The sequence below is a fragment of the Strix aluco genome, chromosome 1 (genome assembly GCF_031877795.1).
Source record: "Strix aluco isolate bStrAlu1 chromosome 1, bStrAlu1.hap1, whole genome shotgun sequence".
Classification (NCBI taxonomy): domain Eukaryota; kingdom Metazoa; phylum Chordata; class Aves; order Strigiformes; family Strigidae; genus Strix; species Strix aluco.
In genome coordinates this window covers 169,547,498-169,563,559 of record NC_133931.1, presented here as the reverse complement: position 1 = coordinate 169,563,559, position 16,062 = coordinate 169,547,498, and the positions used below count along the sequence as shown (strand labels likewise).

At 47.2% G+C, this 16,062-nt stretch overlaps 2 protein-coding genes across 8 annotated transcripts in view; one reads left to right on the top strand and one right to left on the bottom strand.

The window, feature by feature from the left end:
- KIF9 (kinesin family member 9) overlaps positions 1 to 11,255 on the bottom strand; it is a 29,544-nt gene extending 18,289 nt beyond the window's left edge. For 3 of the 6 annotated variants that reach the window (XM_074844954.1, XM_074844973.1, XM_074844987.1), the window contains exons 1-11: positions 11,167 to 11,255; positions 8,639 to 8,771; positions 7,465 to 7,565; positions 6,700 to 6,865; positions 6,458 to 6,564; positions 5,459 to 5,671; positions 3,596 to 3,679; positions 3,383 to 3,475; positions 2,497 to 2,644; positions 1,584 to 1,648; positions 428 to 505 (exon numbers count right to left, since the gene is read on the bottom strand). In XM_074844954.1, coding sequence (XP_074701055.1) covers positions 428 to 505; positions 1,584 to 1,648; positions 2,497 to 2,644; positions 3,383 to 3,475; positions 3,596 to 3,679; positions 5,459 to 5,671; positions 6,458 to 6,564; positions 6,700 to 6,865; positions 7,465 to 7,560 — 1,050 coding nt within the window. In that variant the 5' untranslated portion in view covers positions 7,561 to 7,565; positions 8,639 to 8,771; positions 11,167 to 11,255. Of the gene's footprint in view, positions 1 to 427; positions 506 to 1,583; positions 1,649 to 2,496; positions 2,645 to 3,382; positions 3,476 to 3,595; positions 3,680 to 4,706; positions 4,978 to 5,458; positions 5,672 to 6,457; positions 6,565 to 6,699; positions 6,866 to 7,464; positions 7,566 to 8,638; positions 8,772 to 10,413; positions 10,500 to 11,166 lie in introns of those variants that run through there. The other 3 variants (XM_074844963.1, XM_074844981.1, XM_074844997.1) reach the window with 3 other exon arrangements.
- KLHL18 (kelch like family member 18) overlaps positions 11,233 to 16,062 on the top strand; it is a 29,757-nt gene continuing 24,927 nt past the window's right edge. Inside the window, exon 1 of one of the 2 annotated variants that reach the window (XM_074845007.1) lies at positions 11,233 to 11,517. In XM_074845007.1, the coding sequence (XP_074701108.1) occupies positions 11,233 to 11,517 (285 nt within the window). The remainder of the gene's footprint in view (positions 11,518 to 16,062) is intronic. The other variant, XM_074845013.1, reaches the window with a different exon arrangement.

Genomic DNA, 16,062 nt, shown 5'->3' with positions numbered 1-16,062 from the left:
AAAATGTTCTGTTACCAGCAGCAACGGGGATAACGCTGTGTAAAGCTGCAGGTAGGACTGGAGATGACTTCCCCGCATACCAGGGGAGTAGTCCACAACACAGTATCTCTGCGAAGAGGTGAATCTTATCAGAAAAATTTAGGACTCTTATGCATGCATTTGAAAGAATCACCACATGTCAGGGAAGATGTGACCATCTGCGTGACTGTACCCTCTAGCATATTCAAGGTAACTGTAATTAAATACCAATGAAAGAAGTTTCATACTAATCTGTATTATCACATACCTAAATTTACCAAGTGTCAGCTTGGCTGATGAGTAGTGATTCATTAAACTACCAAATTCCCCTCTGGTTTTTAAGGTCGTTATCCTAGATATTAATGAACCAGAGAAAATATGCCATCTTCCATTCCCCCTCTCTACATACCTCTCGGTCATATGTCTCGCTGATGACTGGCTCTGTTGTGATCCATCTCATTCTGGTAGCAAAACGAAGAGAAGACAACTGAAAAATATGGGTTTGAAGTAACTGAAGGAGATATTGGCAAGGATATAACTTTCATAATCTGTTACTACTTAATTGTATCAGATCCCAGAACACAGAAATACAAAAGCTGTTTAACTGCAGGGAGCAGTATAGGATTTCTCATTCCCAGAGCATATCTTCTAGTGCTCACTGGCCTGTGATGAGCCAGCTTCAGACGATGTCTTTGTCTTTTCTGTTCTGCCTGTGGTCAGCTCTTTGCTGCGTCTGTGGATATACCCACTCCCATTTCTAATCAAAATAACACATCCTAAAAACTCCAAATCACACATCGCTGGCCTTCAAGCTTAATTCCTGTAATTGTGGTCTCTTGAGAGTAAGTCCCTGCAGCCTGAAAATCCTCCTCCTGATGCAAAATACAGCAGCTGTCTCCTCAGTGATATTACAAGTTTCTAGACGCTACTGGAACACAAGGAGGAGAAGATAAAAGCAATTCTGCCTTGAAGACAACTGCGTAATGGGTGTCTGTGGTTATATTTTTTTTGCTACATAAAACTTCCTTGGCAAAGAGCAAAGTGATTCTCTTCTCTGTGTTACAGATGTGGCTACGTTGATCCAGTGTGAGACTTTCACCAATTTCATTATTTCACAGGTTGAAAACCCTTACTGTTAGGAGGTTACTCCTGATTCCTGAACCAGCAGAAAGCCAGCTCAGCTCTGATGTGAACTGGTGCGACTCCACTGATCTCATTATGTGATGTACCATTCAAACACATTCGTAGAGTTGAACCAATAATAATAACACTATCCGGTGTGTTTAGATTTTAGCTGCTTGTGCCTGCTCTATTTCAGGCTCTCATTCTCCCCCGGGCCAGTTACCACTCATCTGTTTGCATCACAAAGCAGATTGGCGAGAGCAATTTGTTTTCTGAGCCTTTGAGATAAGATGAGCTATCCAATATTTCTGATGAATTAGGCTGGGTGTTTCTCTGGGACTCCTGCCATAGCCCTCCAGAGAATATTCTTTAAACCCAGCTATGGCCAATTGCAACAGTAGCAGGAAGAAGACTTTAATTCTGCAGAAATGAGTTCAACTTACAGTCTCTTCCACATGCGCAGCTTCCCCACGGATATTTGCCACTAGGACAATATTGCAGTTTCCTCCTGGGAAAAATAGTTTAAAAAAAAAAAAAGCAAATAATGTAATTTGGGGTTTTTTGTTGTTTCCTTTTCTAGAATGTATTATATTATGTGCTGACTAAAAAAGAGGAAAAGAAACAACAAAGAACACAGCCAGTGTGTAACTGTCCCTCTGAAGTTCCCTTGGGTACAGAACCACAGTGGCACAGAACGACTGAAGAATAAAGGTAACATGTGTTTCTCATGTGGTGATGATGCAGTAAGAAGATGGGAACACAAACTGTGCGAGCCTGAAATCAGGAAAGCCAGAGCAGAGGATTTAAAAAGCCCTTGGCCTAAGTGTAATAGCAGGGAACGTGGCAGGACGTAGTCACTGCCTTTCCTAAAAGCAACACCAGACTTGTGCTGGGAAGGCCTTAAACATCAATCTCATTTCTGATGACTTTGGTTACTCCCCACAGATGTCCACAGCTCATTTTCAGCTGCTTTCTCCTCCCATGTCTCCAGCCTGCATCCCGAGAGCATAGGCCTTTCCCGTGGATTCACGTTGCACCACAGCTTTGGGTTTATCATCTGTAGCCTGATGCTAAAGCAGGAGCATCTGAAAAGGCTTGTAGCATTCTGGGGTTTTTTTGGTGGTGGTTTTTTTTAAAGTATTCTAACTAAGGTTTTGTGTATTTCTACCGGCTTGATCAGTGTGGGCTTTGTACTGCCTCCTGCGCCTGCTGTTTTATTTGATAAGGAAAAACAGACGTCCTCTGAGCGGTGATGAGTTCCACGTGTTTATATGTTATGGCCCTAGGACTCGATACGCTCACTGAAACACTATTTTCTAGGAACTGTTTGGGGCTGTTGTGATGCACAGCTCTTACCTAGCGAGTCCTTGAGAACGTGAGTGAGCTTGCTCTGCCGGAAGGGCATGTGGTCCCTCTTAGGATCAGCCAGGGCAATGATGAGTTGCTCAAGGAACGACAGAGACTTGTTGATGTACATGGCTTCTTTCAGAACCTGCCCTTCAGACTGCAATGAGGACCAAAAGGCAAAATTTTCACAACACGTGTTTCTGGCCGAACTGCAGAAGTGAGCATATTCCTTACTGAGGGTACAACTGCTCGACTGCGAGGGCAAGGATCTAATTCAGACCCAATAAATTCATCATCTAGAGCCTTGTTCAGTTTGAAAACAAGTTTTCCAAGACCTCAGTTCTTCATTACAAGTCTACCACGACCACTGGTCTTCCTCCCCAAAGGGGAAATCATGTATTTGTCAAGAGGGCTGATGTGATTTCTATTCTGATCAATATAGAACGTCAAACAGGACGTGAGGAGGTTTCAGTTGTTGAGCCCTAATGCTCTAAGAAAGTGTCCTGGTTTTGGCTGGTTTTTGCCTGCTGTGACCAGAAGTTGGGGATTTGCACTGTCACTCACGGCATGAAGAGGAAAATCAGAGGTTGTTTGTCTTAATCGTTGATGGCTCTGGCCCTTTCTTTTGTGGAGGAGTTATAGACTCAAATTAACTAACTGAGCCTGGGTCAGGTTGGAAGGCACATGCAGGACGAGAGTCACATACATGTGGACTGAGAGACGCACACAGCAGCTGCAAACAACTGAGCACCCTCTGATGTGTTAACGGGACTTACAATTTGTCAGTCTCTCCTATTTAGCACAGGCTGAATTCTGTTGTGGGGAAAACCTGTAATTTCAGCTCCACCGCGTTGATTACTAGACTCTTCACTGAAATATTTCTTCCATTACTTACTCTGGTCTTGCTCAGTCTCTCTGAGCCTGCCAGGTCTATTAAGCTGATTTTAGAGTTAACGCATTTGACATCTGAGAAAACTCTGAAACGAGACTGAGGGAGGAAAGAATATAAGCTGTACTTAACAGTAGACACAACTGAAATACAGTAAAAACCAGACATGTAAAGATCCTCAGCCATTTGGGTCACTAGAAAAACTGCTGGAGCTCTTACCTCAATATAAATAGTAAAGATGCAATGGGATCTGGATGAATTCTTATTCAGTGTGTGCTCTGCTATCGCTCTGTTGGTCTCGCCCTGCAAATGAAGTCCAAATTCAAGACAGTGTTTTTAAACTTCTGCATTGGTAGAACACAGGAAAATTAGAAATCCACAGTGTTAAACAAACAGCAGTTCACTCTTTGGTAACACTGCTCGGTTGGTTAGAGCAGTCAGAGCAGCAGCTCACCGCATTTTCCTTGCTTTCTTACTCAAAGGCCTCTCAAAGCATTTCACGGTGTGGTTGGTGAAGGTCACTGTTTACTGTAATAACGTCCCAGAGACCACATTATCTGCAGTTCCACTCTCAAGGCTCAGCTCACAGAATTGTGGCTTTCTGAGGAACAGTCAGGCAAGCCTTGTTCAGAGGCAATACCCCCCTGGCTGTTTCAGTTTCTTGATGACTAGAAAACCAAAGAGCTCGCCAAGCTTTAAATGTCATAGAAAACACACATACATGATAACCACGAATCTGTTATCCCTACTTACAGGAAAAGAAAGCAACGTTGAAAATGATGTTGCAACTGCTTGTTGGGAGTGCCAGTCTATCACAGAGTTGTGCTGCCAGGCAGAAAAGGGAACGGAAGGCTCTACAGCACAGAAATGCACTTGTCAACAGGTTTCACAGCCGACTGCTCTGCCTGGGCCTCAAAGGACAATGACCTCTGAGAGCTGGAAGGTCAGCGACTGGCTCCACACTAGGGAGTGTAAATCCAAAAGCAAGAATGGGAGTGAAGATCTCTGGGTAAATATTGTCAACCCCACTCAACAAATGAAGAGTCACAGCGTAGTGGGCAGCCTCCTCAAAGCCTGGAGCCTTTCTCAGTGAAACCAGAACCACAGGCAGAGCTCATCTAAGGACTTGAACGGATCCCCAGGCATCACTTGCACTTCTTCTGTCTACTGAGCTCAAGTTAAGCTGCATTATCATCATCCTTCTACTCTTTAAAAAGAAAATGGGAGCTCCTGCAAGCTTAGCTTAGGACAAGACAGTCCCACTATTAAAAAGGCAAGTGAAAGATTTTAAGGACACCAGATGGCTCCTGGTAAGAATATGCTTCCCACGTACAGAACCAATTATTTATTCATGTTTTCCTTACAAACTAAAGCACCTACAAGTAAAAGAAAGATGCAGATAGAAGTAAGCCTTCACAAATCCAACCCATTGTGTGAACGTCCCTGCTGTAAAATCCGACTAACGTTACCTGTGCCATGATCATCCCAAACTATCTGCCAAAGATGTCACAGGTAAGACTCTTTTCTTGGAGCACTGGCATAGCTAGGACAGGCAGGTGTGTTTCTCAGGAAGAAATTCCAGTGTCGGTCAGCTGGTGGGTCTAAAAGGATCCCAAATATTCTACAGTTTGTACCAAATCACTCACTGACACCCTTACGTGATAACCGGGGTAATGGAAACAAGTTTTTTGGGCTGTTTGGGATCTCGGTCTGCTGAAGGGGCTGGTGAGGTGGCTGGTGTTTCAGACAAGCCTTTTGAAACGAAAGCAGATCCTGTGGCTGCCTTCACTATTTTAGTGCTGCCTGGAATTTCCAATGCTACTATGTTCTGTGGTCTCACCCCAATATACTTCCTCCACCACTTCACTTTCTCTGGTGCACACTAAAAACAGGGTTTCTCCACAGAGATCTTCCAAAATCTCTGTGCCAGCGACACTTTCCTCGCAAAAACATGGGCTACAAAGAGTTTTCTACCCACAAGAAAGAGAACAAAGAGGGTTGAATCCTGCTTTACTGCCTCCTCCCTCAGCTAAGCCAATAAATATAACAATCAGATGAAGTGTAATATTTGTTTTCTCTTGCCTCAAAAAGGAGATTTAGAGCATCTTCCTCATGGCTAACGGAATGTATAGACAAGCCCTTCACATAAACACCCTGCGGGCAGTCCACTACAGCCATCGGCACGTCGCTGGTCCCGCTGCGCGTCGTGGTAGACAAAAGGTCTACCAGGGTCTCGTTGTAGATTTCCAGGTAGGATATACGGACTCTGACGGAATGTGCAGTTGCTTTGAAGACCTGTACAAAGACAAAGAGTTCGTCAGCAGCAGTGCTATTTCACAAACAGAATTATTAGCTATTTATGGCTTTCCAGAGAAGGTATTTATAACTTTCTGAGCGGCTATAAGCGCATCTGCGTGTGCGTAGCTAATTCTGTGCTATGGTTGCCTGAGGGCTGACAGGGCAAAGTCAACGGTTTCAATACGATTTTGCAAAACGATCGTTTTGAAAACAACACTTTTGAAAGCCTGCTTGCATTTGGGAAGCAGCGAGTACTTTACGTGAGCTAGCAGAATTACGCAGGAAGAACCTCTGCGAACGGCAATAAAGCAGAACTACAGAATTCCTCCCATCTTTGTTTCAGTTTGTATGCGTTATGTCAGCCCCTCACCGTGCCTGTTAATTGTCTCGGTGGGAGCGGAGAGCATTCTGCAGTATCGCTGCCTAAAGTTAAGCAGCCCTGCCCCCTCAAAGTAGTGGTAAACTTCCACCTCTGGACAGGAATGTGTCTGTGCAGCAGCAGGACCAACAAATATTTCAAGCCAACACAATCCCAACGCTCTGAAACGTCTCCGTTATCAGTGCACAAGGTCACAGTGTAGTAAAACAAAGGTATGGAGTAACTACGTTTTACAAGCTCCTTTATTTCTTTAATAATCATCACTTAGATAAAATGAAGGGGAAAAAAATAAAAAGGACTGGTGGAGATCAACATAAAACATATTCACTGTGTTAAAACACTTTTATGAGCTGATGCAAGAGATGTCCTGGTTATTTCTCCCAGTTTCTTTGCAAAGCCAGTACCTGCTGTAGAGCTCGGGGAATGATTCCTCGATGCTTGTACTCGGCAGTTGCTCCCGTCATCGTGTAAGTTTTACCAGCCCCCGTTTGCCCATAGCACATTATCGTGCCTAGAAAAGGTTCAAAAGCAAAAGAATAAACTCAGGAGGGAACATCTGCATCTCTCAAATGGAACAACAAAAGGATCTCTCCCTCAGATCAAATCCCCACTTATCATCAAAATAATAAAAATAGCAACAAATTACCACTATAGCCAGTTAAAGCTTCAGACACCAATTTCTCAGCCACAGTCTCATAAACCAGCTCCTGGGAGGTATTGTGAAGGACACCGTCGAGCCTAAAGGACCAGTCAGTCTGCCTGTTATTCACAACACCTTTCTTGGCATCTTTTTTGATGTGTATATCTATGCTCTGAAACCCAAAAAGAGATGAAGATAATAGCCATGAAGAGTTTCAGCAGTTATTGTCTGAAAAAAAAAAAAAAACCCAACACTGAAGGCCTGGAGGTAAGTAGGAAACGGAGCACAAATAATTCTTTTACTGACCTTGGTGGTATTTTCTGGTAATAGGTATTTTAATAAAAAAGGAAATGGACTAAGCTCATCTGTCTACCTTTCAGCGATGTGTCTGATTTTGTGTCCCAGGGAAATTATTAATTAAGCAAGAGAAGGCGAAGGAAGGAACTTCCATAAGGGGGGATAGAAATAGACTGTACCACAGGGAGACCTCTGAGGCTGGAATCGTGGTTACCACTGGGAATTGCTCAGGGATCAGTCAGAGTCCCAGTCCTTTTGAGGATTTTCTCTAGTGACCAGAAGTATGTTTTCCACAGTCACACTTGCTGATACAAAACCACAAGCCGCTGTCAGAACGGTAACACAAGAACACAGGAATCAACAGGCACCAAAAAGTTCTGCATGGCCTTGAGGAATGGAAGAATTCTGCAATTCTGTGGGCAAAACTGAAATCAAATTCCAAACCTTTCACACCAGCAATCTCTTTTTCTCTACCTTGTTGTCTGGCCCAAACTTGATCATATCTTGAGCAAAATCAGCTGTTGGCTTGACTCGCACAAATGTATGGACTCTCTTTTCTGCTGCATCCATCCTAACTAGAGAGGGGAAAAAAAGAAAAATCAACCATATTGCATCCCCTTAAACGAAGTGTAATGTTATTTGTCATGAAAAGGCAAGCTACAGAGTAATCAAGTTTAAAAATAAAGTGTTGACAAACGTTCCGCTGCAGTTTCTGTTCTTTATTAAAAGCAACTGTGGGCAAACAGTTGCTGAAAATTCTTTCCAGTATTGTTCTGCTCAGAAAACTGAGCGTGTAAAAAGAGAAGGGTCTTACTGATCATGATTTCCTCTTGTGTATCAGGCACATTAGTGTTTGGCAACACAAGCTTTTCTTCCAACTAGCCTTGCAAAGCAAAATAATTGCAGGAATATGAGATGGATTTTCTTTTGTCTAGTGTTTTGTGTGTGTGACGGCACACACAGCCTCCTGTGTTGTAATGTCAGTTCATCCAGAACCGCGTTTCAAGCTTCTGAGGCTTTTAGTAAGACATGTTATAGGTGAACTCAAGCTAAAGGAGCTCAACAGCACTGCAAAGGGCCGTGCAGCAATTACCTCATTTACACTCTGCATTGAATATGCATTTCTCACATCTTTGTAACCCCTTCTTTCCACTGGTACACAAAAAGATTTTTAAGTTCTTAGTGAACACCTGATCTTTAAGTTTCTGGAAGAAAAAAAGTCACGTGCCTGACAACTCCTGGCGAGATTCTTGTGTTGTTCTTCTGATCAATGCAGATTCAATAAGTCACTGTCAATATCCAGCAGGGGTAGAGGATCTGCTGACTAAAATCCACCAGAGGAGGGCTCAGGGGATACCTCCAGCTGCTAAAGCCCCACCTGAGAGTCACACACTGAGTATTTTCAAATCTCTGGATCATGCAAATCCTCTGTTTTCTCTCAGCTGTTTCCTACAGGCAGCCTGTGCTCAATAGTTGGGTAATATCTAGCGACAACTTCTAGTTTCAGAGTAGATCTTTTGTATCCCTTGTTTATTAAGTATTTTTATTCACCTTAGCTGCTGTGACTGCTCTAACAAGAATTGTAGAGATGTGAGCTGAACGGAGACTTCTCTTTATTTAAAATAGAGGTGAGCATTTGAATGACTACCTGGTAAAGGTACTGTGGGCGCTTCGGCCTTTTCCCAGACTACCACAGCAATGCCTGCTGTAGAATCCAAAATAGTGCCAGGTTACTGTGACCGTATCTCTTCAGTATCAGAGACAGTCTTCAAATAGATGATCTATGAAAAAAAAAAAAAAACTGTGATAAAGAAGTGCACAGACATCACCATAAGGATTGCCTCTTAAGTGACAGGCACAGAAAGCTGCCAAAATATTTGCCAGCACTGCAGAAATAAAGGCAGGAGCAGCATAGGTACAAGCAAAATGGAAACAGGCACAGCATTTTAAAATTGGTAACCAGCGTGGAAATGCTACTCATCTGGTTATCGGGATGGGTAGAGATCACAGAACTCTGCTACTCAAATATAACCCAGCGTTGGAGGAGTATGTGCCTTATTTCTTCAAAGCTGCAGCAAGAAGCACAGCAGGAAAAAAGGAGCAAGGGAAAATTTTAGGCAAAAATTCTAACATGAATCAGAGAGAGACAGAAAAAATTCCAAATGAGTGGAATTTTCCTCACTGCAACAATGGCCATTGTTCGATGTTGGGACAAAAGCTATTCCTCCTGGGAGTATTTACTAACATTAGTAGGTGGGAAGGAAACAGGGAAACACCTCTCTGGCAGACTCCTAACCAACGACGTGGAGACCAAAAGCTCTCCAGCTCATTAGCAACACCGCAAGCATCCAGCCAATCTGATTTTTAATTGGTTCTTTTTGTCTGCAGTGGAATTTTTATAGAGGCACTGCGAAGAACACTACATGTTTATTGGTCAGCTAACCAAAAATGTTTCTGGCTGTTTCACCACTAAATCATCCTCTCCAGTTCGAACAACAAATGTTGAAAGGGCAAGAGTGAGACTTGCTGCTACCTTCGGCCATCATTCCCACTCGTGCTGGAAACCACGCGAGCAAGGGAAATCACAATTCACAGCTTGGGCTGTTGGTTTTGAAGCTCTTTATGACAACGTGACAAACCCAAGTTCCTTGGTCCCTTCCTTATACAGCAGCTGAAACCAGCAGGACTCCCCCATTAGTTAGTCTCAAGACTAACTGACTACTTATGCTTGGAATTAATGGAAACACAGTTATCTCTGCAATGGAGGCAGATGACAATGTGCCCCCACAAAGATTACTACCGAAGGGAAATTTAGATGGGGATTTTGGGGCTGATTGGCACAGAAATGTGTTTCCAGAGCAGTGAAGTGGGGTTTTCGGTTCTGCCCGAGAGACCTGAGCTTAGCCACCATGGACAGACAAAAGCTTGGGCCAAATCATAGAATCATAGAATAGAATCCTGGCATGGTTTGGGTTGGGAGGGACCTTAAAGATCATCCAGTCCCACCCCCCTGCCCCGGGCAGGGACACCTTCCACTAGCCCAGGTTGCCCAAAGCCCCATCCAACCTGGCCTTGAACCCTTCCAGGGAGGGGGCAGCCACAGCTGCTCTGGGCAACCTGTGCCAGGGCCTCACCACCCTCACAGGGGAGAATTTCTGCCTTCTATCTAGTCTGAATCTCCCCTCTTTCAGTTTAAAACCGTTACCACTTGTCCTAAACACAAGAGGCAAACTGGAGGCAAAGCTGCTTTGCAGGAGTGACCGTAGGGCAGCCCCTAGAATTCAAACTCCAGTGATGCCTTGAGAGTTGAATCCATCCAGTTGGACACCAAAAGCCCAGTTCTGCCCCAGCACCCCAGGCCATCTGCTCCCCCAGGGCCACCTCTGCCCCAAGGAGAATGGCGGAGAAACAGCCTCAAATTACCTTCTGCCTTTCCAGCTCAGCGCAAACCAACCAAAGAGTGAGGGATGTGAGGCAGCTGGTGACACGGGTGCACCGATAATGGGGCACTAGGAGAGACGACAGAAGAGGTGGGACAAGGGCATGAGGATGGGTGGGATAACGGGGAACACAGGGAGTGCCATGGACAGCCATGCCCACAGTCCTATTTGCTGGGGACAAGGGCAAAGGAGGGTGGCCTGAGAGGGGGGCTGGGGGACACAGGGGCTGCAGAGACAGGGAAAGGATCATCCGTGTTTTAGAAGACCCGGGGGGTGTGAGATGATGGGGAGACAAGGCCTTGAGGGGTGGTGAGAGAGAGAGCAAGGCCTATGGAGACATCACCTGAGGTGGGGGGAACAAAGCCTGCGGGGACGAGGCCTTGAGGAGGGGGGCAAGGCCTTTAGGAGGGGGAACAAAGCCTGGAGGAAGGGGACGAAGCCTGGAGGCGGGGGGGACAAAGTGTGGAGGAGCAAGATGAAGCCTGGAGGTGGGGGATGAAGTCTGGAAGAAGGGGGATGAGGCCGGGGGAACGAGGCCTTGAGGAGAGGGGACGAGGCCTGGGGACGAGGTGGGGGGAGTCGTGGCCTGGAGAAGGGGGAGGCCTGGAGAGGCGGCGGGGACCGGGCCTAGAGACGCTGATACGGCCTGTGGGGACAACACTGCCGGGGGAGGCGGGTGACGACAAGCCCCTGAGGAGGGCGCGACTCCCGGGGGCAGCCCCCGCCCCTCACCTACCTGCGCCCCCGCCTCCGCCAGGCCCGGCCGGGGGGCAGCCGCGGCGGAACTGTGTACGCCGTTGCCATGGCACCCGCCTCTTCCGGCCGCTCCCGGAAGTGGGGAAGGCGGAAGTGGGAGGGGTGGAGGCCGCGCTACGGCGGCCGGGCGGGGACACGGCGCGGGGGAGGCGAAGCGAGGCGGGGAGCGGCGGGAGCGGTTGGGAAGATGCTGGAGGCGGCGGCGGCGGCCGAGCCGGAGCTGGACCCCGAGGACTTGGTGCATTTTTCGGTGGGCGATTTGCCCAGCCGCGGTTACGGCGTGATGGGCGAGATCCGGCGGCAGGGCAAGCTCTGCGACGTGACCCTCAAGGTGCGGCCCGGCCCCTGAGGGGGAGCTGAGGGACCCCCGGCCCCTGAGGGGGAGCGGGGGGATCCCCCCAGTCCCTTTGCCGCCGTCCCCTCGGGCCCCTTTGGTGGGGGGACAAGGCGGAAAGCTGAGGGCCCCTTTGGTGGGGAGTAAGGGGGGGCGGTGAGGGCCCCCCCGGCCCCTTTGGTGGGGACAAGGGGGAGCTGAGGGTGCCCCTTTCCCATGGCTTTTGGCAGCGGAGAAGGATGGTCCTGAGACACACCCCCCACCCCCCTTAGTGGGGTATCAGGGGATGTTGGGCCTCCCCTGCCCTTGGGGGGGGCTCTGTGAGGGACCCCTGGGGGTGAGGGGGGATGCTGAGCACCTCCAGCCCAAGGTGGGTGCTGGGACGGGCTGATGGCACCCTATCCCTGACGCTGCGTCTCACCCAGGGCACGGGGATGAGCTGTCTTGGTTTTTCCAGAAGTCAGGCAGAGTGGTTCGAGAAAATGTCCTGTTTTGGGAGGAAACGGGGCACCCCAGACCCCCTGCTGCGTTTCGGTGGTGGTCCCAGCACTGAGGAGTGAGTGGTTTGGGAGGTGACACTGTGGGTGGGATTGATGCAGGTTTACGGACCAACCTCTGCTCCAACCCACGGGAGAAGAGTCCTTTTCCCTAGGAGACCTTTACTTTTTAAGAGCATCCACTCTCTTACATCAAAGAAATAATCTATAACCTTGGTAGGTCCTCAGGATTGGGTGCCTGGCTCTGTGGGGGTGGGCTGTAAGGGCTTTGAGAGTGGCCCATGGCCAGCGCTGGGCAGGAGATGCTGGAGTCCTTCAGACCAGGAGCTCACGGGCAGAGGAGTTTGTTGTGGGGTGGGTGCGATGTGCAACTCTTAGGACTGCTTGAGTCATTCCAGAATTAAGTCTGAAGTTTAATTAAACATGAAGGTGTTTCCCAGCCTACTCATGCTGAAACTTTTCATCTACCTCCCGCTTCCGAAGACGGAGCCAGCAAGGGTTGTGCCTGTCGTGGAGACTGTGGGATACGTGATTGGGGTGCACCCCGGGGCTACGTGGGGCTGCTCCATCCCCATAGATCAGCTGTTACAGCCCCCTGTAATGAGGGATTACTTTGCAGGCTGAAATGCTCGTTGTGAAGAGCACAGCTGTGTGCTGACCTTCCTTGGCAGAGGTTGTTACCTTCTAAGACGTGGTATTTGTGATAGTCTGTGCTGTAACCTGGGGGAATTCTGTGACAAAACTGGTTTGTGGTGGAGAGTGCCGTTTAAACTTTGTATTATTGAGGTGGCTTTGTGTTGCAGACGATGATGCTCAGGTCCTGTGAGTCCCACATCTCTGGAATCACAGTAGTGAGCCGGCTGTGGGTCCCCTCGTTGGGGTTGGGCTGCTCTGCACGGTCCGGAGGGATACGATAGCAACGAGGTGTATGACCCTGGCCTTATCTCGAATAAATGCCTGACCATTGTTTTGCAAGACTCTACTGAATAAGTTTCCATTCCTGTGGATTCCCCATAGCAAAGTGCTTTCTGATTCTTACTTAACTCCCTCTGTACATCTTCTGTGGCAGAGTGGGAAAGCTTTTAAAGTCTCAAGGGCTGAAGGAGCTCTCCAGCCCACCTGTCAGAATGAGTGCCCTGATGGTGCTGGGCACTTTTGTGGATGAGGGCACCGTGCTGGTCCTGGCCCTGCTCCCTTTTGTCCTTTTATTATATTTTGTTCCAGGGACTGTTGCTATCTGGGGAGGATGCAGAGCCTTTCATCCCTACAAAGGTTTAAAATCTATTAAGATGTCTCTGTCATTCTTAAGACGAGTCTTAACTTCCTCCACTGCCTGGTGAATTTATTATACTGAAGAAAGATCCCAACAATGACTGATACGTTTGGCAGAGGGCTGACAGTGCGCTTCCGTGTTGGTTCAAACAGTTTGGTTTTCCCTCGTACACACGCAGCCTCAGAATCCAAAGTACTTCGCTTGATTTCTCTTGTATTGAGTCATCGTGTCAAAATATCCCACCTCTTTGCCGCTTCTGCCTCTTGACAGCAGATTTCTCAGTGCCTGCATGTCCCGTGGCGATTGAATTAATGCAGCCTGCTGAAGCCGAGCCAAGCCTTTCCTCCCTGTTGTTCAGTACAGGGTGTCTTCTCTAGCTGCTGAATGTTTAAGAAGTAATTTTTCTTAGCTCGACTTTGGAGGTGGCTTTGAATCAGTAGCCACCTTGAACAGCGCTGACGCAAAACGTGCTCTTCCCTGACCTTGCTCAGGAACGCTTTTCGCAAGCGTTGGTGAAGCTGTAAATCCAGAAGGAGCCTGCCAAGTGAGTTGTCTATCACGGACGACTTTTGAGTACTTCCTACCCAAAAGGAAGGTAGGAGGAGCACTGAGAAGCGTTTAAACTCAATACCTGAAGGAGACTGTAGTGGGTCCTGATGCGTGTCACACCACTGAAGTGAGCTGGTTGCCCTTTTTAAAAATCCTAATACTGTCACATCAATAAAGGAAAAAAGCTGCCAAACACCGCTTTGGGCTAGAAGTTGGGCTCCTCCTGATGTGACCAGCGTTCAGGCTTGTGGCTGACACGGGAGCGAGCAGCATTGTCACAGCACAGTTCAGGTTTTTAGTGGCCTCTTCACTGATATCAGCGTTGGGGTCAAGGGCTGTAAATGATTCTCTCTGCTCACACAAATGTTTGCTGTACAAACAGGCCTAAAATTGTTAGGAAGTGTTGGCACTCTCGTTTGTTTGTTTTAATTATTCCCCTCGTAAAGCCAGGCGAGCATTCATTCAGTAAATAGGAGGGGCAGAATTTCTTCTCCTTTCTCAGAAACCATCTTGCTGCAGCTCACGCTGCTCTGCGGGAGATGGTGCTGCCTCAGCAGCGTACGGCAGCTGGCTTTAGATGCGATTAAAAGCACGAAGTGCTGATTTGACTGGCTCCCTTGGAGCTCCGATTATTCAAACTCAGCTTAGGGAAATCTGTCACTACTTCTCGTGATTGCCCATGTGAAAACAAAGTTTCACAGGGCAGTAAGCAAGCTGTGCGTCTTTCCAGCAGCTTATGATGTGTTCACCAAGAGCCAAAGCTCCTTTCCTGCGTGGATGGGGGAGCTACAGATTTGAAAAGTCCTTTTCTATTCCTGTCTCTTAAATAGCTGCAGGTCAGAGCTCCTCTTGAAGATGTTCCATCACAGGCATCTGTCCTTTCGATCTCCCTTTGGCAGCTCTCTGAGGTGTTTACTTAAAGAATAATTTTAGGATGGTTTGGTAGAAACAAATGTGAGTAAACTGGAGGGAGGAGGGAAGGCAAGGAGGCACACCTTGTTATGTGGTTAGTTCATTTTCCTTTGGTGAAAGTAGCATTTTTGCTTACTAAAGCCAAATTTCTGCTACTGCTCTCTTCTCTCAGGAGATTGTGTCTCAGCGTGGCCTTGTCTGGTTTAAGAAAAACAACCTGTTTGCCAGTTTAACCTGACCAGGGTAATATTATGGAAAAATCTTCCAGGTGAGACTTGCGTTTCTCTCCTCCTCCAGTATTGGTGGTGCTGGCAAAGCTGATGGTGGTTGTGTCTGTGACGGGGAAACACCAAGCCTGGAGTAATCAAGAGCGCAGAAAGGAAACCTCTTTAATTTTTTTTTTTTTTGAGTTTGGTGGGTTTTGAGGCTTTTAGCTGCAAATACGGATGTGTCAAGCAGTTTGAAGACTGGTAAACTTATTTCAAATTTAGTTTTCGGTTTTGATCTATACACTTTGAGGTGTGATAGTAGGCTCTGAAATCAGGGTGTCCAGCAAAACCAGCAGAGAAGCAGCTGTTCTCCACGCACCTCCCCACGCCCTGCATCTGGGGCAAAACTGGGCTTTCCAGTGATGGACTGAAGCTTGAATTGTCCAGATTTCTCAGGCTTGAAATGGGCTGTGAGTGGCAAAGTCTACATATGTGCTAGGGAAATGTTCAAATTTAATGTGCTTGGCATCTCTGGCCGTGGAGCAGAACCTACTGTGGGTCAGATGTTACTGACAGCTGGGTTTTTCGGATGAAATCAGTGAGGTTTGATTTCTGCCTCCACCTGTTTTCCCCCAGAAGCTGGATATAAAGCATTTTCTTTCAGGCTGTCTTCCTGTTAGGAGACTTTTGATGGTTTTCTGGCTGCTTTTTGCGGTGCTGTCATGCTCCTGTCCAGGCACTGCTCCGCTTCTCCCCAGAACTCCTCCTTCCCAAGAGCATTTCACCCTTAGCATCGCTCTCTGCCTAAACATGAGCTGGGAGTCTTTAGTTATTTCCACTATCAGCACTGCTGTTCATTTTACCGTATTGGTAGAAATTAATTAGCTGCTTACTAAGCTCACTGGATGAGAAAAGCTCTGCGTTAAAGGTTTGGGGCCTCATTGCTTTGGTTTCTTGCAAGCAATAGCACAGCAGAACCTTTCCCACTTATTTTACGGTGGATTTGCAGTCTTTTTTTCTACGCGTGTGTGTACTCAAAGCATTTTGGAGCTCACAAATAATTGCCGCAAAAGTGTGAAGAATTTCAGTTCACTGATGAGTG